Here is a 26962-nt window from a genome sequence, read left to right as displayed (position 1 = left end):
ATCTCCTTGTGCTAGACTCTGGCAGTGTCCTTGTCGCCTCCATTAAGGCTGACCTATATATCCCAGCAATCACTTGCAACATTGCTCAACATTTGCATTTCAACGTGGTTTCTCATTTCCACTTCCTTTTTTGTTTGGGTTTTTTTTTGGGGGGGGGGGGGGGTGTTTAAGACTTGAACATAACATTTACACATTTCAGATCTGCTTTAGGCTTCCCTTGCCCGTGTGTTGCAACCGCAGTGCACCGGAAGAACTCTGGAAGTTGCTATGCCTGCCACAGAGAATTCTGGAAAGTTGAGGCATACGCAAAGCCTAGATTATACCTCCCTTCTGCCAAGTTTAAGCTTTGGGCGATTATCTAGAAAAAAGCAGCACACTGACTCTTAGAAGAACCCTTTATTTATGGCTTATTTTCTCTTTTCAGTCTAAATATCAAAAGCAATGCTCAGGCTTCAATTCTGACTCAGAATTCTCTCCTTTTTCAGAAATGTCAGCACTTCATGAGAACAGCTACCCAGACCCTAGGTACTCCCCAATCCAAATACTGGACAATATATGACTAAGGTCTGAAGCAGACCCAAGCAAATACATCTCAGCCTTTTTGCCAGAGGCCAAGCTCCCCAGGAAAAAACTCTTTGGTGAACAGATCACCAGTCCCTGCAGCAGTTACATCCTAAATCCTACAGACAGCACTATATCAAGCCTTTTCCAGCCTGGCTGAAAGTTGCTTGCTGCAGAACATTTCATAATGATTCTCCTGCCCTTCTCCCTTTGAGCAGACAGGATGCCAATACAGGCTACATTTTCCTTGCATCCCTCTCCCTCCCTTGGCCTCGCAGGAGCGCCTCAAAAGAAGAGTGGTAACTTCCCTTTGGAAAACAAAACTGTGGGCTTCTGCTCTCACCGTTGCCTTCCTTCACAGAGCTTCATGTGACAGTTTCATTGCTTGCTTGGCAGCACTATACACAAAACCTACAATTTCTGCCATATCACATAAATCCTTTCAAAATTTATATTCTTGGGATGATTAAATTTAAAGAGAATGATCAATAGCAGGTCTCATGGTGTTGACAGCACTTTCATTCCAATTAACTGAATTCCAAGTATGAAAAGGCTATTCCTGGCTCAGAGATGAGCACTGTAATTGCCTGTATGATTAGCAGTTAAGGACCAGTACTACCGATACAATATAATGCGTCTTGCTTACCTAGCTCAAACTAAGGCACAGTGGCTTTAGAGTGGTTCAAAAAGTAGCTTGGGCTGCACAAAGCAACGGGTATTTAAGAAATAGCGCACATTAGAGTACTCAAAAGCACCTTCAGTACCAGCTGAGGAGCTGCAGCCATGAGAATGAACAAACATGGTACTAACACAAGGAGTGGGAACTCAAATGTGCCCTTCAAAGTAGTCTAAGACTAGCTTTAAAAAGTAAAATTAGAGCCTACAGTAGCAGCAAGCAGCTGGAACAGAGCTGACAGGATGACCAGCTCAATGGCAGGTCCTGCATTTAAACAAACTCCATACTGCCAACTTCAGACTGATTACAATATAGCTACCTAGGTATACTTGGCATGCAGACATTAAACACTTACAATTAATTATACAGTCACTTTAAACAACTAGCTCCTGTGAAACTCTGCACCAGTATCTGAAGTAGACTACTAATCTGATTAAACCTCTGAATTAAGTAAACTAGGAATGCGCTAATTCAATACAGACCAGTAAGAAGCTCAAACTGAAGTAAATCCTCACCGAAAAGTCTACAGCATGACTAATTTTCACTTGGTTCAAAATGAAGAACCCACAGCCCACACAGCCTAATCTTGCAAAAGCATTGGGAGTCCTAGTAATAGACAGTAGATGTGCAACATGTTTTATCCTTTTTCTTTTTTTTTTTCCTCCTTAAAAGGCCTTACTGAAACACTCTCTACAAAGCTGCAACTTGAGTTACCTATTGCTGATAAAAGCAGGTGAGCCCTCTCAAACTTTCTATTACTACAGTGCTTGGCCTATTAGAATCACAGTGTAGTATATTTTTACCCCAGATATATTGTTCTTCCATAGGACAGAACCTCTCCAAGAGGTTCTTCAGAAAAAGTCTGTCACATTAATGCTTCCCATTTACTTTAAATTAATTATGGCAGCTTTACTCTTTTGGCAGAGCTGAGCTCCTTATTTCTAATAGTACATAGAGACGCCTTAGCACACTTCATGATCACTGTATGTTGTAGCAAAGATGTTGCAATTGACCAGATAATTCATGCAACAAGTCTCAGAAATGGAGCTTAAGCATCTCCTTAAGAAATAAGGAAATTAATATAAAAAGACTTAACAACTGTAAATCGGTAATCAGAAATTTCAGAGAGTGATTTGAAATATCAGGGAACCTATTGCAGCATTGTTTTTTTAAGGAGTATTTTAACATTTTAAACCTCTTAGTATTGTTTAGGACAAGCAGAATCCCATGAAGTGGCTTACTCTATTTCAACTGCTTTATGTCCAAGACAGCTGAAAACAATGCAAACTTCTAAATAATCCCAGAGCATTTACCTTTGCCTTACTTTTGTGTTTGTTAACCTTTCACTGCAAACTGGTCCCTGCAATCTGACAGTAACCTGACAGTGGTCATTCTTCTTCCTGCCACATACATAATTTTTCTAAGGTGTAGTTTAGTTGTAAATATTCTACTATTAAATGTACTACCCCCTTTCTTACTGTAGATCATGCTTCCTGCTGAAGTTCTGGGGTACTGCCTTCCATATAAAGTGATCGCAAAACAGTCAAAGAAATTTAAAACATATAGACTATCACGTAACAGTTTACTTACAACATTAGGGTTCATGCCTATCAAACAGGATGCTACAGCTGTATTTTAATTGTTTGCATAATAAAGTTGTACAGCTTCATCAGACGGATTTGATTCTCATAAAACACTGCAAGTGTGTTACAGAACGTTCAATAATTAGACTACATATTCTTGTCAGAGAAACTGGCAATGCAACTCTCCCTTTCTATTTATTCATCTTAATCACCCAGATTAACTTTAAGTGCCATTAAAAGTAATTTTAAATGACTGTAACATATACTAAACTGGATTTTCTGGACTTAGGCAAAGCTGCAGCATGTTAGTCAATTCAACATGAAGCAATGTTCGGGATCTCCAAGTCACGAACAACTTCAACCCCTCCAAATCTGACATATGCAGTAAACAAGACAAATTAATTCAATGAGCAGATCTTTTCTGCAAGCGGAAAAAACATCTCCTAACAGTAGGGAAAGTTAAGCACATTAGAGGACGACAAGATGAAAAAAGTAGTTTTCATTCACATTGCTGTAGTCTGGAAGAATTCCTTTTACCACAAGAGCAAATGAGTTTCTGAAAAGTAGGCAGTTCTAAAAAAGATTCAAGCCAGAGATTAACCACTTGTTTTAACAAGGCTCGCTATTTGGTTTAGGAAAATCAATCCATACAAGGTGATCTTCCAACATCTGCTTTCGAAAGACAGTTAAAACTAAACTGTTACAGACTTAGGCCCACTGTTACATATAGAAGGCTGCCAGCACCCATTCTGTTCAGCTGAGCTAATACTAAATAGAAGTAGCCACACCTACGAAGCCACAAAGAATAAATCCATTCAAGAACCACTGTTCTTTGTTTTATTGAATGGTTGAAGCAGGACTGTAATCCAGGTATACTTAAATCAAGTGTTGGTCCACTCTTATCATCAAAAAGAAGTGATTTAGGTTTTTATAATAACATCAACACAAATGGAAGGAATATGAAGCATCATACCAGGAACTTTCAACTGTATGTGACGTTAGACCATGATCAGACTGGTGCTACTTCAGTATTTACAGACCCTCCACTGTATAGACCAGCCACACTAGTGTTATTTACCTCCAAATCAGTAAAGTTCTAGGTAAAAGATCCTTCTGTCTACAGCTCACATCTGAGCCATCAACATGAGATCAAAATGCAATTTGTGCCACTAGAATCACAGTCTTGTAGAAATATTTCTATATTTAGTATTTTACTAAAGAATAATTACTATCCTCTCTGAAGTTACATATAGCCATTATAAATATTTACATCAAACATTTACAACTGGTTCATAATATACAACACAACAATTTAGCTATAATTTCTAATCTTCCAGTGTAAAAGTTTCAAACAACATGTTGCTATCATAATTTCAATTTATCTGTTTTGCACATAGTCACAGGCAGTATAGGGCATTTCAAAAACTCATGTTACATGATAAAAAAATGGAATGATGTTACTTTGATAACATTTACTTTGGGGATTGTTTTGTTGGTTTTTTTTTTTGTTTCGGGTTTTTTTTAAACAAGCAGATTTCAATTTCTAAATCCTTTCTGGTGCTACTACTAACATTTAAAATAGGCTTGGGGGGGGGCGGGGAAACAAACCCACAACTTAGAAATAAATACACCTTTTAAAAAGTTCCACAATTAACCATGGCAGAATATTTGTTTTCCACACAGTTTAAAGGAGACCTTACTCTTCATCATTTCCTTGCGCTGAAATACAGTGCGGTTTAATCCATTCTTATCTTCTGATTCGTCATCCTATAAATAATGCTGTCATACCCAGGATCCATGTTCCAGAGGTTGTAGGAGATAACTATCACAGCTAAAGCAAGACCTATCATCATCCACAGAATAATGTTGAAGATTACAGAGTAGTTGTAGTTATATGGATAGGCAAGGTTATATGGATTTTCTGTTTCGCTCTGTAATAAAGAAAATGCGTATTACTTTAAAGTTAGCTTGCATACAAAACACGTTCTGACTACATCGAAAATCTGAGCAATCTGAATAGCTGAGATGCATTTTTGTCTAGTCAATTCTGATGCTAGGGCACAAAATGCAAAAGAGATTATGTGACTGACATTCACGGAATCCAAAGGAATGGGCTGACAGGAACCTTATGAAACTCAAAGCCCTGCACCTGGGACAGAATAACCCCATGTGACAGCACAGGCTGTGGACTGACCGGCTGGGCAGCAGCTCTGCAGAGGGACCTGGAGGTCCTGGTGGACACACTGAACAGGATTCAGCAGTGTGCCCCTGCAGTGATGCAGGGCAACTGCATCCTGGGCTGCATCTGGACTGTAGGCAGCAAGTCAAGGAAAACAATTTTTTCCCCACCCGGGAGGCAGGACTCCCGTGCACTACTGTACTGGGGAGAAAATGGCAGAAATGCAAGTTCTAACACGACATATGGGAAAAAGTTTTCACAGTGAAAGTGGTTAAGACTTTGGAACAGGCTGTGAGACTTCCAGCCATGGACTTTTAAAGAACTTGTATGGACAAGAACCTGAGCAGCCTGATCTAACTACTAAACTAATCCTGCTTTGAGCAGTACGTTGCACTAGATGACCCCCAGAGGCCCTCTTCAACCTAAATTACTGTATCATTAAGTGAAGATCAAGACAGGTAAGCTGACCTCTTCGCACCCACGCCTAAAACATAGTCAGTATTCTAGTCCTTAAAAATGTTACGCTCAAGTGAAGAAGTAATACAGTTTGGATCACTTTTAATAAATGAGATACAGAAAAATGTGCATCTACTACCTGTGTAGACTGGAGAATGGAGCGAGTCTTCCTTGTGAGGGGAGAATTAAATGTCTTTACAGCTACCACTTCTACTACTGCATTCCCGCTATACAGATTAAACATCTCATCTGCAAACTGGAAAAACAAAAGTGATTTAATTTAAAACCTACACTGTAGCCAGGAATTAAGCAGAGTTTTGTTAGCAAGTTGTACTAAACCCTAAGATGTCACCTTCAGGAATAATTATGGAAAGTTGTAAAAATTTAAACTATTTTAGAATTCCACTAAGAAAGTGCCAACTTTCACCTGGTTTACAACATCTCTTTAAAACCGCTCAAGCACTGTTCAGCAGACTGCAGCTTATGACTGTTTTCTGGGCTGAAACTCGTTCTTTCATCCCTTTTACAAAAAGGCCCACCGCCATATAGTTTCCCAATTGTATGTCTGTCAGTTTCAACGAAATATTTAGGTTCTCAACCTTCCACTGGGAAATTAATGCTTTTACACTTTTCCATCATGCTTTTGAAACTCTCAAAAGCGAATGGTCTTAATAAAGATTTTATCGAATGATTACATAAGACCTGCTAAAGAATTACTTTGTTGAGCACATTGATAGATGAACAGCAGTTATTTTAGAGGCTTGGAAAAACAGCTTTGTGGGCAAGGGGAAACTGACCACTGTACCATGGGATAAAGATATTTCCACATTTCTGAGAGCCAGTTTTTGTGAGACATACTGGTGGCTTTAAATGCAAGATATTTATTTCAGAAAAACAAACATATCGAGTCATGTTGATATACGGCTTCAATATATTCCTACTCCTTCACGCAAAATATCTAACACATTGTAGAATCATGTCAACACTTTCCAGAGTGACAAATTGTAACATTCAATTTTACAACTGAACAACTGCATTTTAAAAACCAAACAACAAAAACAAGCATCAGGCAAGCCATCACTAATGAAGTGACAATTCAAAGCAGCAGATAGTCAATAAACTCCCTTGTAGTTAATAGAAAAAATTATTTCCTTAGTATTCCTGTGGGTTTTGTTCATTAGGTAGAAAGCATACCTTTTGCAAAGAGTCTACAAGAATTTGAGAAGCATCCTTGAACTGCTGTGAGTCTTCCCCATATCGTTTTCCAACCTCTTCCAAACCAGCCAGTTCCAGAGAATACAGGTCTGGAGAGTGATCTTTGGCTAAGTGCTTGTGTCGAGACAGCTTTGGCACACCATTGAGGGCAGAAAGAAATTAATTCACACACAGGTTACTTTAAAAACACATTTCACAAAAATCAGTTTGCTGGGACTAATCCAGCTACACTTTCCACAGTCATATTCCATATTGACTAGGAAGTGGAATTTCTTGCCAACTTAACTAGAAGATGTCCACAATTGTTTCTTTCCTTACTCTACAGAAGAAAGCAGATGATCATCAGGTAGCATCTAATCCTAACGTGAGGTTATACACATGTAGTATATAACTCTACTAAAGTAAAGAAACATTAAACTTATTCACATCAGAATCCTTGTTCTGTGACTGCCATAAAAATAAAGCTTGGAGAAAAAAAAAACAAAAACCAAACATAAACTATAATACTTGGATACTACTATTCCCTCTGCTGAAGCTGGCCCTTACAAAACTAAGTAGGTTGCTCATGTACAGAAGTAGTTTACTTAAGGAGTATCATCCCATTGTCATAAAATCCAACCAACATAATCCAAATTATCTCAAAGGAGAGTAACGATATTCTTGCACTTCTGCAGGTGTGAAGCTGCAGTACTGACATTTGCCTGCATAAGAGAACAGTCTCTGAAAGCAAGGAATTTAATCTGTTCGTATCTTCCCATCTACTTTAACTACAGCATTTCTAGTCTGCAAGACAAAACCAAGTTGTTCTACCTCCTCTTCTCAAGAGCCCCATTTCTCTCCACCAGCCCTTCAACTAATGTGAATTTCCAAGTTTTTCATGACTGTATCTTTTACTTTAAGTAGCTGAGGGCTGCAGCGTAAAGGACAAAAAAAAAAAACCAACCAAACCCCAAACCACAGCAACAACACAGTAGCTTCTTAGTAAAGAGATCATTAAGAATTAAAAACTCACCCTTCCACTGAAACATTTCTATCACCATCACTATTCACGCTACAAAAGTCACTCCAGTCTTTTCAGTTAAAATGTTACAGTGACATTTTGAAGTAAAATGGTGGACAGGGCAAAGAACATGTTCTTAAGTACCATTATACTTCTCAAGTAAGAAAACAAGGAAAGCCCTGGCAAATTCTTCATTGAGTACTTCCTGTGTCTTTGGGTATGGAGAAATAACAGCTCAGAATTCCCGTTTGCACCAAACACAATACAAAAGAAACTACAGATGATTAAGGTTCTCATTTTCTTCTGCCAGTGACAGGGCTGATACAAATAACCTGAGAATGCACTATTTAAACTGATGCAACCAACTGATGACACACTTGAATATCTATCACTGACTGCCAAGTATCCTGGCTACAGCTTCTCTACCTTTAAATGAGATGTCTGAAGTTTGTGACATAAGACAGGGAAAGTGTTTCAAAAAAACCTTACCAGGCTTGCAATATCATGTAGGACTTGTAGTTCTGACAGAAAAAGCAAGTCAACCTGGAGGAAGAGGCAGAAAGAAAGAGACAGGTATTTCCTTTGATGAAACCAAAGTTAGGGAAGTCTCATTTTGTTGCAAGTCTCAGTATTTTATAACAGGTTATGTCTGTTACAGCATCAGAACATGCTAGGAGGAAATTACTCTTTCAATAAAGTTACTTACAAAAAAACTTAATTCTTAAAATTCAGTCAGAAAAAATTAGACTGGGCTCTCTTAGGCAAAGCAAGGGGAAAAAAAAAGAAGAAAGAAAAAAGGAAAAGCACAAGTTAACTAAGAATACTAGAAAAAAAAAAAATCACAAAAGTTCCCACTGATTAAAGTTTTTTACCTCATTGTTTCTGCTGAGGGAGTTGAGAGGAAGGGAGCTGAGAATAGAGTTGTCCTGGAATAAGCGGTTTCGCAGCTGGCGCAGCGTGACAGAAAGATCTTCAAATACGGAGTTTGCCTTGCCCACCATGTACACTCTCTGCAGGAATAAACATTGTTTAATAACAACAGAGGTTAGTTTTTCCAGTCACACATTAGTAATCAGTCATACTTGCAATCTCTCTCCAATGCAAAATATTTCATATAATCAGTTGGGTTTGCTCCAGCCACACAAGTGGAAAGAGGTTTACTACTTGCAACATCTGGAATCAGAAGTGAAGCAATACTCACTTCCTCACTGGGGGCCAGCTGCAAGACCACAGGAGTTTCCTCAGAGAACAAAGTATGAATAGCGTTTGCAACACTGTCAAGACTGAAAGGAACAGCCTGGAAGACAAAGTCTAGTTAGTTTTTTGGGTAAAACGGGGCCCAACGATGTAAGAGGAGATAACTTGCTTAACTACAGAAATCTGCAAAAATAGGACAACTCCTTTCTGAGCAAAGAGTGTATTTTGAAAGTGATAATAACAATAGGAGCCAATGTGCAAAACAAAACATCAACTGTGTATCTATGAACAGACAATTTATTTGTATATATGGCAGACACAATATATTTTTTAAGAACTCCAAGGGGCCATGACTGTGTAATTAAGAGGCTTACTTAAGCTAAGAGTATAGCCTTGTTTATCAGTAAAGCAAGACCAACAAATACAGAAGCAATACAAAAGGGAAAACCAATCTTAGTCCAAATGCAAAGTTATGAACCACAGAAAAGTGATGAATGAAAATATACCATCAGAAAGACCAACTGCTAAAACACTAAAGAAAGGAGCCATATAAAAAATTGCTAAGAATAAAAGAAATCCTAGCACAGTATAGCGTCATTACTGGCAAGCTAATAACACTGTTAGTTTTTCTAAACACTTACTTCTGCGTTTCATCTAAACAGAAGTAGAATGGCTCATTTCCATTCACTAGTTAAAGAGCATAAAAATATTTTTTCTAATAAATTTTAGTAAGTCTGTAAACTAGGATAATTTGTACCCAGTGGTCCCGAACATGGACTCAGTGATGATCATTTGAAACTATTTTTGAATATCAGAGAACCAGTACTTTGCCAGCATACATTTGGAGCAGCTCATCTGAAGACATGGCAGCAGTTAACTGAAACAATTAAAACTTAGGAATATTAATTCCTATTAATGGGAAATAAAGAAAATATGCATTATGTACACATCAGAACTTTATCAAAGTTACAAGTGCAAATACGACTGAAGACTTCAAGTATATTTAAGGTTTCCGCAAATTAGCAATGCCTACATGGTCAGGTGCAGACAATCCTAAATCAGTTTTGGTCCAGATACCATTTCAGCAATTGCCAACATGTAACTGTGCCTGACCTAGTGAATTGTGCTTGAAAGCTGATGTGAAAGCAGATCTGTGTTAAGCTGAATTTGACCTGAGTTCAATATAAAGCCACATAACATTCCAATTAAACGCTAATATCTAAAATAGACTAAAAGACTGCCTGATAGCTGCAAAAGTAATTTCCTAGGGAAATTATCACCTCATCTTGGGGTGTGCAATAGGGTGTCAATATTAAACAAAACACTATTCAACATTGTCACTGATGATGCCACAGTTTGACTGAAATAATAAAATGATAAATAATAATTCTTAATAGGAGCACAGCAGTCACACAGAGACAAAATGCATGGTAAACTGGTGCAAAACAAAGTTTTCCAAGAGAGGCAGAAGCAGAATTAACTAACTAGAAATAACCTGAAAAACAACAGCTCAACATGAAGAACTAGTCCAATGCTGCAGCAAAATGGATTAAAGCAGACAATATATTATAAATGAGCAATGAATAGACACTGTACAGCTACCAATATTGTGTAAGTTACTGTGTTCCTGTTAAGATATGTGTGGACAAAATCATATGACAGGAGAAGAGGCAATGGGCATTAATTTAAAAACAATGAATTCTATCTGAATACAAGAAAACAGGTTTTTACTGTAAGGGTGGTCAGATACTGGCACACGTTGCTCAAACAGATTGTGGAGTCGCCCATCTGTGGAGATACTCAAAACGCAACTGGACACAGTTCTGGACAACCTGCTCTAGCTGACCCTGCTTGATCAGGGGGTTGAACTAGATGATTTCAAGAGGTCCCTTTCAACCTAAATCATTCTATGATGCTGTGACAAGTGTGAGAAAAGAGTCTCAGCGAAGACAGACAGTGACAGGTAAATGTAATGTTGTTTGTTGTTTTCTTTTTGATACAGTATAATCAAATTATTGTCTCAAAGTGCTGTACTTCACAGTCAAGTACTTGAGGAAAACTCACAAGACTGCTTAGAGGGCCATACAGTACATCAAAGAATCAACATCATATAAAATGTTATCACGCGCACTCAGCTGAAGCAAAAAAAGTAAAAGTTAATGATTCTGACTATGAATCAATATGTTAACATGGGAAGCAGTAGATTCTCTGCCTCTTGGTACAAACATATTAAAACTCGATGCCTTTCAAGGAGAACACACTTTGGGCAAACAAGTTACTGAACTCAACACAGGAGGCCCTGGGTAATCTTAAAGGCCTCTTACCTCTGTACCTTACCTAAAGGTACAGGAGTCTGAGTGGATTATTTATCTATACAGCCTGATCCACCATTCTAGGGGGGTATGTGAACTACAAGTGAAGTAAGAAATAAGTCAACATAAAGGACTACAGCAGACAGTCATGTACTTCTCATTAGATCACAAGAGTCACAGAAATCGTGTGATAGTTCCAAACGTGGATACTCACATTCTCAATAGGGTAAGAAATCCTTTTCACAGGTAGCGTCAGCTTGTCTACTCCTTTTACTGTTACCAGCACAGTAGCTCGTGGTCTGTGAAACAGATCACCCACTGCAAGCCCAGGCCAGGAAAGGTCCTATTACAAAATAGTAAAAAACCTTGTATTTCACAAGGAGAAAGAGAGGAGACCTCCCCAACCACTACAGCAAAATAACTTGTTAAATATCTCTGTGCAGGACAGCCTATTGGAAATTTCATGGGGAAGTAAGTTAACACTAGAATGTTTTCATCTTGAATAATGCTAAGTTAACCATGAAGAAACTGTTAGTTTAAAAGCTGCCAGTAACTTCATAGCAAAGTCTACACTGAGAAAGCATTATACATATTGGATATATCAAGAGTTATTTCCCATAATTAAATTAGACATATCATAGTCTGTATTTAACAAGTGAAGGCTGAATTTAAAACAAAAAAACCCAACCAAAATAAATATAAAAAAACCCAACCCAACCAAAAAAAGCCCACAAAAACAAACCCTTTTGCAAAACACTACAGAAACAGGTTTAGGCACATTAAAACACTAGCATCTTGATATTTTCAGCACCAGAAAGAAACGGGGGGAAAAAAGGGAGGTGGGTGTCAATCATACCAACTAATACTAATCTAAACTTGCAAATTTGCACAGAAACATAAAAAGATTCCTTAGTAGCTTACTACAGTTATGTATTGGTAAGAGCACAGTGAAGGCTACCTGGCCAGTTTATTCAGGCACAAAATACAAATTCATCTATTTGGAATGAATTCAAACAGTTTTCTCCATTTGTGTAAAACACACAACTGCTTGTTTAAGTTTTATGAAACCAACCAATTTATTTGGATTTTAGAATTAAATGTCATTGACATTATGATCTGTATCGCCTCAAAGAAACAGAAGAAAAACCTTTTAAAGCATCATCAGGGACAAGAAAGGGGTTCAGTTTTATCTTGCCTTAACAGGGGAGGAATGTTTTTGAGAATCCCCAATGTAGTAATGCATAAGAATTCTAAATTCCCTACAGTGCACCTACTGCACTGTCAGTTTATGTTCCTAGACTACAGCCCTGATGTAAACTGCAAAATGAGTGTTTGGGCCCTGCAGTATCCTCCATATAAGGGTTGGAAGCTGCCTACACGGTGATCTCTGCCTTAGTGACAATGCTGATAACTTTCAGTTTCAGGGTTTAACTGAATAGAGTAATTTAAACACTTCCTTCCCTGCCTGCTTCTAGGATTTGAAATAATACTAATAGAGAACTATTTCTAAAGGGTGCTACAGACCCATCACAGCAAATGAATTCCAAGCAGCGGCAAAGGCAAAGAGTGAGCACTGAAACACTTTTTTTCCATGATAACCACGTCATACAGCTGGATGACCAGTATGCGAAAAGTCAAGTGTTCAAAATGGGCCAAACCCCACTGTTTTGCTGTGTGTCTTCACATGCAATGCACACAATACCATGTGATGTATCATTTTTTTCTTGATAAAATAATCAAAATATACTTCTTAGGAATACTACTCATAAGAGTTTGTTACTAGTTCAATGACAAAAAAGCATAATTAATTGACAGCAAGATATTTTCAGACAAATTCCAAAACACGGGCTAAACAGACCTGCATTCAAACCAGACTTACCAGACCTCTTGCCTAGCTCCAGTATGGAAGAAATGGGAACCAGCCTACCTCACCAGCATTGTGAGAATATCACAGCTTTTAGCTTTGAGTATCTGGCCACACACAGACACTACTAGAGACGCCTGGCTATTACGCTTTCATGTACTGCTTCAACAGCCACTCATCCCTGCTGAAGCCCAGCAAAAAATTCAGTAGGCAAGATGGAATCAGTCCAAGGGCTCCTACTCATGTGCCCCACTTTAAACACCACTAAAGCTATATTCAAAAACCTAATTTGGGAAAACACTACCACAAATTAGGTTTTCAAGTCTTTGGATTACTTCCTATGTATCCTATCTACTTGTTCTTATTAACTATCCTCAGCAGACAAGCTTGCTGACCTGACAAAATGCCTGCCTAGTCAAGGGATTTCTCACAATCTTCAGAGTACCCAAGAGCAGAGCCCTACAGATAGCTCATAGACAAGACACGACAGTGGTTTCCACAGATCCTCAGCACATGACCATGGATGGGGGGGATACAGCATGTAGTTGGGTCTCAGAGGAACTGAAGAACAGCAGTGTAAAGACTCTGCAGGCTTGCTTCCTTCTATAGCTGATGATTCAAATTAGCCAGCTAGCACAGCCTTTTGCTGCTCATATGACTGATACAGCTCTATGCTTAGAAACCACACTCTGACAAGTCATGCATTCCTCAAGACAAACAGGATGATATTTTATATATTCCAGCACATGACAGGAAGATTTGCATGTTAAGTGAGCAGGTCTGTAGTTTTAGAGGCATTTCAAAATCAAGACCTGAAACATACATCTTCAACAGAAAAGCCCATGGATAATGCAGCTACATCTGGGATCCGCTCGCCAGGAATGGGCCAACTTCCATCTCGAAAAACGACTGACTGAGGTGATCGTAAGACACTAAATTCATCACCGCATACACCTAAAAAAACAAACATAAAAAGCTGTCAGATGTCTTGCAATCTTTCCCTTACATAACAGAGAAAAAGAACATATTAGAGCTTTCATTCCTCCTTCTTCCCTCTCACGCCTATCAGTTTATGTAATGCAAGTGATGAGAACTGATCGTTTTAACGCTCTGGAATACAAAGTAAGGTTTCTATACACCAATAATTAAGGATGGACAAATCCACATTAATGAAAGCAGGACAATTATTCGAGCCACAGCACAGTACACTTCTGTGTACTCAGCAGGTTGTGAGCAGCGTTACAGTTCAGATATGGTAAAGCTAACTCTCAGTAGAGCCAAGCAGACTCCAAAATCCTGTTAGCCCACAAGCAGCTATGCACCAACACGGCTCTGTTTGCTTCCAGGACTGCTTGGCATAACACCTCTTTTCATGCAGACAACAGGCTGAGCCACTGAACCCAGAGCCAGGAGGATCAGCAGTTTGTCAGTGCTGGCTTAAACAGAGCACTGCCAGGAACAACCTGGCTTCTGCAGAACAGCTCCGGTGTCTCTGCTCTGCCTTCCCAACCACATGACGTTGTGAGATGTTTTTCTTCCTTGGATGCGGTACTGGACCTAAGCTGACTGTGTGAAGCCACAGTCTGCAGTATTTCTCATGTTGGGTTTTCACTTATTTGGGATCCCCCTTCACTCTCTTCGCCATTACCTCGAACAGCAAAGTTGACTAAAAGCACATTTCTAATCTGTATTACGATGACAGTAATTTACTGTGTAATAAAGTCAGAAAGGACTCCACAGAAATAACAGAGAGGCTTATTTCAACCTAGCTTCCTATTTTAAAGTCACTTAAGCATAACTGCAATGCTGCATACACAAACATTTATCTAAATAAATTTTAAAACGTATTTGGTGTATATAAGCAATAACATGCACACAGCAAAATTTCAGGTGTATCCCCCCAATGAGCAATCTGTGTAGGTTTCTAACAGAAAACTAATGTGACACAAGACTTGAGAAAATCAAGTAAGAGAGCAATAAATATCTGCAGCCCATCTAAGCTGAAGTTCTAGTTACACAATCAGTCTGACTGCATACTTCAAAATTACATGAATAAGATAACAGTCTAAAGAAAATACTAGTATTTACTCATATGATCACTGAAAATTAGCTACCAATCCAAGCAGCTACATACAAGAGTTTTCCAGGGCATCTACAAATCTGAAGGCTATTTACAAAAATAATGCAATAGTAAACTGATGTGTTGTGCAGTTATAATCTTCCTTAACATTAATTTAACCAATGTGACCTTGAAGATGCTGTTTTAAAGCCTGTATGCATGACCATGCATACAAATGTTGACAGTAAATCTGAGCTGTGTTATGATAAACATACTAAAGGAACAAAGTACTGTGATGCAGGTTCGGGAAGGGTGGCAAAAGGAAGGACACAGGCCAAACCGACAGAAGTATATGGAGTAGATTCAAGCGCTTTTTGTTTTAAATTGATATGTGTTCATTGGATGGCCTGCTATCACTTTTAATGGCGTATCAACCCACATTTTGAAGGACAATGTTTCCAGACCAATTTGTTTAAGAAGGAATTTACGAAATTGCTACAAATAGTTTTGCTCCGTCTGTAGGATTTCACCTGTTGCTCTCCACAAGGCTGTAAGACAGTCACACATGTTATTTAGGACAAGTTGGCTTACTTAGGACAGGATTGCTTAGCTGGATAAAATTAGGGCACTATCCTTTTCAAGGAAATTTACCTTGCTAGACTTGTTCAAGATCTCAATGATTAGAACTGAATTTGAACTTGGGAACACAAGCGTTCTCCTCAGACACACTATAATTGCTTGACCACAACACCCCTGTAACTGCTTGACCACACTAGGCCACATGCGCAGTGAAGTCTAGAGAATAAATTCTGAGATGCAATTAATCCTGCTACTGTTACCCACCCACCTACGGAAAACTTAATCCAACTTCTACCTTACCGAAGTTCTACCTCAGTAGAACTTCGGCCCTCAAAAGCCTTTGTGAGCCTGGACCGAAGAACGAAGGTACAATGAGCGAAGACTATTTATGGGGCCTGGAAGCCTGAAGCGCGGATCACAAGCCTGACTCACAACGATCACAAAAGCAGCTCGGCAAAACACGAAAATTTCCTACGAGGCAACGAAGCCCCGAAAGGCTCCACGGAGCCCCGTGCTGGGAAGGGAGAGGGCAGTCTCCCAGCACCGTCTCCCAGCGGCGGTGGGGGGCCGGGGGGGCAGCCCTCCGCTCCCACCTCTCGCTCCTGAAGCCGGTGGGCCCGCAGAGGGGCGGGAGAAGCCCCGGGGCTACCTGCGGGGGGCCGGGGCTCGCCCTCCGAGGGTGCCCCAGGCGCCACAGCGCGCCCACCAGGGCCGCGCGCGTCACACCCCACCCCCCCCCGCCCCGCCAGGCTCGCGCTCCTCCCTCCTCTCCCCCCGCCCCCCCCCCCAGTCGCTCGCGCGCCCCTCTCCCACCGCCGCGGCCGGGGTCGCTGAGGCGAGCGGCCTCCCCTTCCCCCGCAACGTCCCTCCGCAGCGGCGACGCAGCCCTCCCCGCCCAAGCTGGCCAGGCCAGCGCTCCCCCCCCACGCCGGCTCGACCCCGCTCGCTCACCGGCGAGACAAGCCGATGTCACCAGCACCGCCACCTCCAGGGCCCAAGGAGCCCCGCCGCGCCGCCCCATGTCCGCCGCGGTGCCGGCCGCCGCGCTGCCAGACGCCGCTGGGAAGACGCCGGGCCGCACCGTCGGACAGAGAGCCCCGAGCGCCCCGCCCACTAGGGAGCGCTGACGGACAACCGCCGCAGCCAATCGGCAGGTGAGATTCGGGGCGGCTGGGCGAGACGCCGCAGGAGTGACTGACGGAACTGACCAGTCGCCAGTGAAGCCCACCCCCGCCCTGTCACGGGGCTGACCGGTCAGCTGAGACGCTGGCCCGCTGGGGGGGCGGAGCCTTTAACTTGAGTGGCGTTTCCACTTGGCCAATGAGATCGTGAGAGATCTCTGCGCCATTTTCCTCTCCGCACCGTAAATTCAGAGGGGAGCGGTGGGGAGGCGGAGCCACGTCGGAGTGAGTTGACGGCTCGTCCGACCAATCGGAGTGCGAGGGATCGGGGCCTTGCCCCTCCCACCGCTCACCAGCGGGACCGCGATGGCGTTTGACGGGGGTGCGGTTGGATCGGGCAGCCTCGGCGCGGGGGGAGGGAAGGAGCTCTGATTGACAGTTAAGTGCACCATTCAGAGAGCAAGGGCGCCTGCTCCATCTTCTTCGCACCTGTGTAGCGCGGGGTTCTCTGGCTGCGAGGCCTTGGCCGTGAGGGTAGGCCCAGGCCCAGGCCCCGGGTGGATGCGGCAGTGGCAATTCTGGGTGTCCCAGTTCTTCCCCTGTGCCCCTCTGGTAGTGCACCTGGTGTACCTGAGGAGGCGCAGAGGGGAGGACAAGCATCCATGTTAAGGGGGGGCTGCTCCCTCTAGTGAGGGGACTTGTTTCAGAGGGGGAAGGGTGGCTGTTGTTGGTTTTCTTTTTCGTTTCTCTCTTCAGTGGGGTTTGAAATAATGATTTTTAAAAATTTTTAAGTTTGTGCGTTTATGCCTGTCACCTGCTTCAGCACTTCACCCCTGAAAGGCAAGCAAAGCAGCTGAGTTGGTGAGTTGGGCACCTCCATATAGTTTGTGGTTTGGGTATTTATGGAGGAAGTTGCCTTCAAGGTCTTGACTGGGTTCGTTAAGCTGGTGAGGGTTTATTAAGCTGGTGAAGGAGAGGGGCCAAGATGAAGTGTTTTGGAAAATCCCTGCCCATTTCCCTGAAGGTTTGTTGTTGAGAACAGTTACAGTAACATACACACTCACTGCTCCAGCTGTGCTCATCTCGCTTCAGCTGTTCTTGCTTGCAATAGAAACAAGCAGCTGCATGCATGCTGTTCAGTCTATGTGTAGTATTCCTGTAATATGTTATGACCAATGAAGTTGCGAGTATTTCTTGGGGTCTTGTACACTGTTAGGCTCAGGGGTCTTGATGAGACTCTCTGCAAGTTGAGGCAGAGAAAACTGGGCTTTCAAGGTGAATTGTCATGTAGTATAGGAGGTTAAGACCTCAGTTTCATTGGGGAGAACATCTTATAAGTAAGACTGTCATTTCTGTCTGGGATTCTTCAGGAAGCAATGTGTGTAAATTCACAGGAAATCCAGCAGTGCTAGAGAGTATTTTGTCTGCTTTGCTGGAACACAGCAACTGGGTCACATCCACATGGTAGGACTGTGTTTATGTGCTTAAAGTGCCAGAGGTTACTAGCCCTACAGCTGTCTGACTAGACCTATTCTGCTCTGTATTTAGAAATTCCAGCCAACTATAGAAATATTTTGAAAATCTGCCTGAGCAATGTTTCTGTACCAAAAAAACGTTGTGTCTAGGAGAATCAGTGAATGAGTTGGGGAATGGCGGGTAGTAAAATGAAAGTGTGTGTACAATGGTTGAATAGTACTTAAGAGAGTAAAGTTATATCCCTGCATCTGCGACATGATAGTCTGTGGTGATGAGCAAATCACTTAAACCCAGCTTTTCACAGGTGACAATAATAGTCCATTCCTTGTCTGTGAGACGATTTGCGTAAATGAAGAGGAGCTACTGCTCCCACTGTTGTCAGGTGGAAACTATACCTTGAATATGAAAACCATGCCAAATGTGTAGAGTACTCTCAAATTCATCACCCAGGCAAGTTATGAGCGCTTCAGATTAATACTCACTTATTCTTTACTCTGTACTGTGCATCTCAAAACTAGCACTGCCTAATAGCTTTTTTAAAATAAATGCAAACAAATGGTTGTGAGATTACCTGGATACTGTAGCAATATATGATCAAAACAGTTGTTTCCTTATAGGCTTTTCTGCCTTCAGAACAGGATTAGAAGATCATACAGGAGACAAGGCCTGGATCACTGAGTAACAAAGGTACTGAATGATTGCTTTTTCAATGAGCCCAGCCTGTTGTGCACTGAGCAAGGCAGGACGATATTAAAAAAAATCGTATCCTATCTTGTAGGCTGACAATGATACCACAACGCGTATGCCCATGGGTTCTGGATTAAGGTTGTGTGGGTTACCTTATTTTTGGCATATACTGGCTCTTGGGCGCTAGACTTTGCAAGTGCAGTGTGCTATTTACTGTGTATATTTTAGGTAAAACTTTGTGAAATTACACTGTCTGGGAAAATACGGTTCCTGCACCAAGATGCTTGTAGTCTGAAGTAAGTGATCATGCGACATCAAATATGGGTATCCACTGGGTTGCCTTGTCACAGTAGCAGCTGTAGAGCAGCATTGTCCCCCTTACCCTCCCCCACTTCAGATTGGGTCTACACCCAAAATGTGTGTAGAAATAAGGCAAGAAGGGTGTCTCAAAGCAGTAAGTTTGTGAAACTACTAGAGGGCATTAGATGGGTGGGATGGTGTTTTAGATGGGAGTGTAGCAGAAAGGGCAGAACAGGGAAAGGAACATGTGAGGGAAGAAGCTTCTCCCTTCATCTAAATCAAGGATTTCTTACAAATATGATGGGTAAAAGAAGGGGGCAGGGTCAATAAGGCTGTTTTAAAGAAGTTGTTTCTCTTATATCTGTTACTCTCTCTGTGTTTCATATCTATGCCTGTTAGCAATCATTTCAAATTTTATGATTATCTTGACACTGTTTTCCATAAAGTGTTCACTCTGGAAGTCATGCTACAAACAAAGAGTGTCATCTTATTTTTTCATACTTGTAGAAGAAATTGTATTTTTGAGACTTTAGGGTTCACATTCCCCTTTTTTTCTGAACTCTTGGTGCTGGCAATACTACAATTTAATTCTAGAAATAGAAGAGAAATTGGAGTTCTGTATTTGGATATTCTTATATTCCTTCTCTGCTGCTTGAATTGTTTTTCATCTTGAAATCACAATAGAAACATGGTTTGTGAAGAATTCTCTCTTCTATCTTGTGTTTTCCTGTTCTCGTCTTGGTTTCTTCTTTGGGAAAATAATAAATAGAAGCAATAAATTTTATTATGAAATAGTCAAGTCTCACTAACTGTACACTGGTTTTCAGTGCCTACTGGGTATATCTGTATGTCAGTGAAGCCCAGTATAAGGGAATAATACCATCACTTTACAGGCTGGCAGAGTTCTAGCTATTTTCTCTAGGCTTAATTTAGATCCCAGCTGTGCTTTGAAGAGAGTGAGTTTTGTAATCCTGTAAGCAATACTTGTGACAAAATCTACACACAGTAAAATTATTCTATTAAACTGATTTCATTCTGAGCTTCTGCTCAGGGCAAGTAAAAAAATGAGACAACATGCACATTAGGTCAGAAATAATTTTTATAATGCCATATACTGCTAGTAGCAGTCACAAAATCAAAGTGCCAGCTGTAGGCAAAATACCAGTATTCACTGGCTCTTTTAGTAGTGTGCTGTGCAAAAATGTCTTCGGCAGGAATTGCTCATGTGGTGTTTGGATGTTGCCTTTGCCTAGAGCCCTGTCTGTACTAACAGCGTTGTGGACGAAATGATTGTAGAAGAGGGAATATGAGGAAGAGGCTAAGTCAAAGAGGCAGCCATTTGTCTGTACTGGACTACTGTGTTATCGTTTGGTTTCATCGTATCACTACTAAATCTAGCGTAGTTGCTAGCAGAAGTAATTGTCTCAACCCTTATTTCCAAAATGGTGCTTCAACTGGAGAATATTTGCCTAGCTGCTGCAAACACCAGGCCAGTCGTATCCTACAGGAAAGAATGAATTGCCAGTGCCAGGTAGAGTTTGGAGTTACCAGGTCCAGAAGCACATAGAGTGAGCAATACCCCTTTGGTACGAGGCTTTATAGCCTCACAGAAAATTTGTGCGCAGAAGCTAAGTGTAAGTTTTACAATAAAATTGAGAAGATAAAACACTGTTTTCTGTGATGCTTTCTGACCTTGACATGCTAATGGAACATGTGCTTAACACAGCACAGTTAGTTGGACACCCCCTGTCCTGGTGTAGTGGGGGAATGGGACAAGTTTGAAAGACTGTCTGTTGGGCAGTTAGTTTTGGGGCTGGGGCTACTGCGAGACTGGGAGGTGAGAGACGAGACGATTGTACCTGGCTTGGTGATTTATACTGGTTGCAGATGACAGACAGGTCTCACATGAAAAGTTGTTAGTTCTTGCCACTGAATTGCTTTGTGGTCTCAGCTCCCTTGTCCTCATTTGCAGACTCCATCTATGTAAGCAGAAACAGTTGTTGTTCCTGGAAATGTGGACACCAAGGCTAAATAAATCAAAGGCAGCTCAATTTCTAAGGGGCTCAAAAAAAACCCTGAAAACAATTAAAAATAAACAACCCCCCCCCATGTTGTTACTGAGCTAAACCTTGGGCTGCATCAGAGCTAATTTCATGAAGACTCAAATCATAAGCAAAATGTAAGTGCTGCCCTCTCTAAAAGGTGGAGATGTCTTCTGAACTTCTTTGTGAAAGGAAGGAAAAGTGCCTTTCTCTTTTACTTCTGTCACTCAATAGCTTACTTTGTGGTCTTAAAGAGGATAGCTAGCTTTCTCAACTGTGTGACTGAGCTACAGTTAAAGCCTCCAAATAAACATGAGAAGCCCATTTAGGGGGTTTTTTTGCTAGGTTCTATATGCATATCATATAAAGAGAACTGTACATCTTTTTTGTGTATCAGTACAAATATCATAATGTCAAATTGTGATCTTGTGATGCAGCTCCTATAGACTCTTGACATTTTCTAACAGTTTTCTCCATGGCCTTGTTTATGACTTGTTTATGACAGCACCTATGGGTTCACTGGAGGTAAGAGTGCCACCATGCACGTGTTTTGTTGAAGGCGGTCCCCATCATGCAGAGTTTGCAGTCTGAGTAGCGGTAACGGCTGGAAGAGAGTATTGTTGAGGTGGCTGTCTTGCCTGAGCTCCTACAGCAGACCAATGGAAGGACAAGGACCTTGCCTCTCTTGCCTGCACTTCAGCCTATGCTGCCCTGTCAGCCCCTGAGGGATCTCTCTGCCTTCAGTGATCATAGCTGATTTTTAAGAACTTATTTTACAAACACTTTGTTCCTGTACACAGCACTGCAGTCCGATAAGAATATAATTTTGATGTCACAGTTCTGACTGAGGAAGATGGTCATCTGTAATCCACTTAATTTCAGTGGTTTCAAAGTCACATTAATCAATATCTTTTAATTAAGCCAACTTAATCAAAACATATTTTTAATGTGCTATTTTAATGGCATTGAAGGTAGGGGTAGAGTATGGTTTTAAGGATATTTGATATAATGAAAAGTACACAGGTCCTCTATAAGAGGTTGTAGCACTAACGAGGCAGGAAGCCTGGGAGAAAGAAACCCAGTCTTTTACTGAAATTGCAGAGAGGAATTACGATATATATGTATGTGTGTGTGATGCATATGAATTGTAGTCGATTTGTTCATTACGTTTTCATTCCACGTTTCTTAATAATTTTAGTAGTAAGGACTTCACGTAAAGATTTGCCAGTGGCCAGTGGGAGACATTTTGAATGAGCATCTCTAGGTCGTGGGCACGTTTGGCACCATCTGGTGGTCGAAAATGCGGCTGCAGCCTCGCTGGGTTTGTAGGTTTGTACTTTCTGATGCTCAAACCGAAAGTTAAATGAAAGGCAGCCTCTCGGGAGCACTTCGTTTGGTGTCCCCTCCATAGGTTCCTATTCTGTCCCACTACCCAGCCTTTCTAGTAAACAGTGGCTAAGAGCATCACTGAAGTGGATGACAGAAACTGAGTCAGAACAAGGAAACGCAAACATTTGGTGGGAACTGGGGTGAAATCAGCATTCACTGTTCCTTCCAGATCAGTGGAGAATTTAAGTTATTTTTGTTTCAGCTTACGTGGTTTCATAAGAGGTAAGAAGGTCATTCACAACAATTTACTATCTTATTAGGAGGAACTTGCCTTCAGTAGTGCCAGGCTAAATTTTGCAGACAATCTGCAAAATCTCATAAGCTGCACTATGGGGAGCTTAGCACATTTTAGCTGACAACACTTAAAGCATCTCTGTTCCTAATTCTTGTTAAAGACCGAAGCTGGTACCTTAGTCATCCAAAAACTAAAAGAATAAGTTAGACTGTGTTTTTATTTGACATAAAGCCATTCTTAGAGTTTCTGAGTGCCTTCTAGAAAGGCCTTAAATCCTTACTACATCCTTTCAATTGTGGCTCTGAGCTCTGGAGAGGAAAAGCCGTAAAGCAGGAGAACGGCCTTGGTCATATGCAATCGGGAAACACTGCTAATCCTCCTCTCCCCAAAAGACTCTGTCCTACTCCAGTTCTTTCTCTACCTGGTCTCCTACCTCTGCAACTTTAATATTCGGTTTTCTTTCTACAATTTCCCTCAATTTCCAAGGAACACTAGAGGCTGACCAGCTAGAGAGGAGACATTGGGGTGCTGGGTGACTGGTTTAGGTACTGTGAAATGGCATTTCTCCATCCTGTCCTAAATGCAGGATATACACCAGATACCAAGAGCATTATCACTTCTCTGGCACAACTGGCTAATATTAACATGAAAACCCAACCTGAGCTTGTAGATGTAGGCATGTCAGCCACTTGTCACACAATAAGTTGGGGAGTGACTCTCCAGCAGGTCAGCTACTCAGCAGTAACTACCTGCTTGCGTACTCATAAACAGCTGCGATAGCAGGGCAGGATGCTTTGGCTCCATTTTGGTTAAGGGTAAAGCTAATTTACACTTTGTCCATAGCTGGCAGGTTTAAGAGTTGGCTTCTGAAATCTGCCTTTACCAGTTCTCCAACTGAGAAGGGAAAACATGGCCTTTTATACTTTTGGTTAATGAGGCCTCTCTGCTCTGACCTCTTGTGTTTTGCAGCCCCACAAACCTAATATCCTGTTGTGACTACTCAGCCTTTCTGGAAATGCACCTTTTCTTCCAGTTTGAGAAGATTTAGGATGTGGTGAGAGAGAGTGAGTTAAATTTGACATTTTTCCCCCTATGTTTGAAGAGATTTAGTTGAAGTTCACCCAGAGGAGAAGTCACTGCCAGCAAATAAACACCTTAGCTTGCTATTTCTACTAAAATGGTTAACAATGGAGTAGTTAAGACTTAAAATATAATTTGTTGTCATTAAGCTTTTATGTTATCTCCATCCTCAACAGAAGCTTCTGTTGAAGAGTCCAGGTGCTTTAGGTATGTTCTATATTTTGAAGGTAATCATTGCAACCATTAGTGTGAAGATTGCTGAGCTAAGCTTATAGTTTCTTGCTTTTGAAAGGGGTGATGTTGGATCTGTTCTCCCCCAAGTTTGGTTATCCCCCGTTCTGTATCGTGTTGGCTGTGGGTCTCCTCTCAGTTTACTGTGTGGTTATTCTGACCCAGCTCTTACGTGGAGCTGGGTTTCTTAAACTTCGGGAAGCTGAACTGGCTTGCTGAGAGGCAAGATGAGTATGAAAGATAGGGCAAGGGAAGAGGTAGGAGTGCATGGATGAGAGCAGGGGAAGTGGGGTCCTCCCTGTTTCGGTGCCCTGATAGCATTTGATTAGCGCAGGCTGCTTTGCACCTCTTGGCCTTATGTCTAAGGTCAGGGGCCATGATTAAACAGTCATTTTAATCCAGTCACTGCTGTTGCCAGAAAAATTTCCAGTTCCCTCCCCTTGTTTGTGCTGTCTCCCTTGTGCTAAAGCTCAAGTCGAGTGAGCTTTTTGTCCTCTGGGGTGGGTCACTCCTCAGTGAGATCAGCTCTGTAAGCTCGGTCATGGTGTGACCGTACAAACATCAATATTGCTGCAAGTAGTGAGGCAGGGGCCACTGGCTGGAAGTGGGACTGTCTTAGCCCCAGCACAAGTTCATATCTGAATTAAGTGACTATGTACCCATGGCTTTAAGACAGACTTTTTCTTTTCTGTGCTCCTCAAATCAGGCTTCCAAATGAGATACCTAAATACAAACATGCTGACTGTTCTCCTGTTAATCACACTCTCTTTAATAGTGACTTAATGTTTGGGAAAATCAGGCCAGTTCTACTTATACACAGTTGCACTGCTTCGTGGGTGTCATTTGTTACTGATACTTGTTGTGGGAGGAGATGGCATGCTTGAGAGCTGAAGGGATGGCAGTATAATAGTTAACATCTGTAAGGCCAAACAGTGAACTTAAGGGAGATAATGAAAATGGTTTTGGTAAGATACCATATAAGAAAATGACCCTTTTCTCATTGCATTTTACCTCATGGAATGTGAAACCACAGTGTAGCTACATACACCTTTGGGAGGGTAAAGAAGGATTCAGCATTTCAACTGCAAGTTACAGAAGGGCTTTTCAAGCTTGCAGTATCTTCTCATTTAACAATTTCTGCAAGTAAGTTTTGGTGCGTGCTTTGGGTACTTTCCCTAGTGGTCTCCCAAACTGATTATAGACTTGTTTAGCTGATTTCCATCTCATGGTTTTCTGTCTGTCATTGGGTTATTGGAGAGGTGCTATCAGATTTAAAATAACCACTGTGGGGGTCCCCTGTGTTTAAAAAAAAAAAAAAAAAAATCTATTCATAAAGTGGAAGAGAGAAACTGGTCAAAAGGGCTCCGAGCTGTGGGTGAGGAAGTGGCCTTAGCAATGGAAAATGCAGGGCTTTGCCTGAGCAGTTGTGTGAAAGAGCTCACCTAGCCAGTGTGGACTTGGGATAAGATAACCTCAACGGGGTTGAATGAAGTTTACCTTTCAGTGGCTTGAAATGAAATACAAAGGTGATGCATGAAGTGTATTACTCCTAAGCCTCTATGAAATGTCAAACAAAAATGTCTTTCATATAATGGCACAACAGAAGCTGAGAATCATGCAGGAAGAAATAGATCCTTGAAGTAAACAGTTTGGTTACTGGAACTATTGGAATGGAAAAGAAAAAGTTGTAACCTGGAATAGTGGGGAAAGGGATTTAAAACAAACAAACAAACAAAAAACCCCACCAAAAAAAATACAACCTACTTTAGGGGTGGCTAAAAGATGCTTTAGACTGACTCCCCTGATTAAATTTTGCTTATTTTATTTCTAAAAAAAAAAAACAAAAACAAAAAAAAAACCCGCAGTAAGACCTATAAAAACAAGTACCTTGCTGATAGAAAGTTACTTTTTCGGGGACCCCACTACACAGGCACTGTATACTGTTTTTACGTATACTAATCATGTAACAGAGAATATCTGTTGTACATTTGCAGAATTCGGTGTCTTTTTTTTCTTGAATCCCTATACTGTCTGTTCTTGGAGCACATTTAAAATATTTACCTCCTTATAAACCATTCAAAACATAAATGAAGACCAAAGAACTGCCACCTCCATTAGGAACAGGGTAGAAATGTCAGCAGCAATGTTAAGCCAGGGCTGAGTCCATGATGCCATAGACACCTGCCTGAAAGGAATAAGTGAGGTCAGAACAACAGGTCTGAAGCACATCACAGCAACTTTGGTGCCAAAGAGGTTTTATAATTACCTGCTGAAGTTGAAGAACTACTCAAGTAACAAGAAATTTCTAGCTGAAGTTAACCTATAGGTAGTGGTGGTGGTGTGAAGGGTGGCTGGGGGACTGCAGCCTGAGTACATAGAGTAAAGCAAAGTACCTCTGCTATGTTTTTATGCCACCATGCAAGAATTCTGGATTTTCAACCTTCTCCCATATAAGGTTGCAAGGGCTTGGTCTTACCTCTAGTAACAAATAGAGGGCTGTATTCTCTGGCGATTCTGTTGCTGAGATCTCAGTGTAGTCCTGCTGATGCCCCAGCAGCAGGTTGTGGTAATCATAAAAGCTTTGCAGTATATCCCTGAAGCAGCTCAGCTTGCCGCTGCTGCTTGCTCTGGTCTGTGTTTTTACTGTCAATAGTCTCTCAAGAATCAAAAAAGTTGCTTTCTCTTGACATTGAACAAGGAACATTGTTCAAGTAAAGGTT

At 41.3% G+C, this 26962-nt stretch overlaps 1 protein-coding gene across 1 annotated transcript; it reads right to left on the bottom strand.

The window, feature by feature from the left end:
* Positions 1–3634: 3634 nt before the first annotated feature.
* On the bottom strand, positions 3635–16803 carry ATP6AP2 (ATPase H+ transporting accessory protein 2). The gene is made up of 9 exons (XM_069784949.1): positions 16633–16803; positions 13867–13997; positions 11394–11522; positions 8872–8967; positions 8543–8680; positions 8160–8213; positions 6650–6799; positions 5595–5711; positions 3635–4751 (listed from the first exon to the last, which is right to left on the bottom strand). Exons 1-9 carry the CDS (start codon positions 16700–16702, stop codon positions 4557–4559), a joined length of 1080 nt encoding a protein of 359 aa, XP_069641050.1. The 5' UTR covers positions 16703–16803; the 3' UTR covers positions 3635–4556.
* Between the last annotated feature and the right edge of the window lie 10159 nt (positions 16804–26962).

Source organism: Haliaeetus albicilla, chromosome 6, assembly GCF_947461875.1.
Source record: "Haliaeetus albicilla chromosome 6, bHalAlb1.1, whole genome shotgun sequence".
Lineage (NCBI taxonomy): Eukaryota > Metazoa > Chordata > Aves > Accipitriformes > Accipitridae > Haliaeetus > Haliaeetus albicilla.
The sequence above is the reverse complement of the archived record's forward strand: the minus strand, read 5'-3'. Positions and strand labels throughout refer to the sequence as shown.

Coding starts and splice junctions, on each gene's coding strand:
- ATP6AP2 (XM_069784949.1), bottom strand. CDS start 16,702: ATGGGGCGGCGCGGCGGGGCTCCTTGGGCCCTGGAGGTGGCGGTGCTG. Junction 8,214..8,542: donor CCCTCAGCAGAAACAATGAG/GTAAAAAACTTT, acceptor CTCTTCCTCCAG/GTTGACTTGCTTTTTCTGTC. Junction 4,752..5,594: donor CCATTCTCCAGTCTACACAG/GTAGTAGATGCA, acceptor TCTTTATTACAG/AGCGAAACAGAAAATCCATA.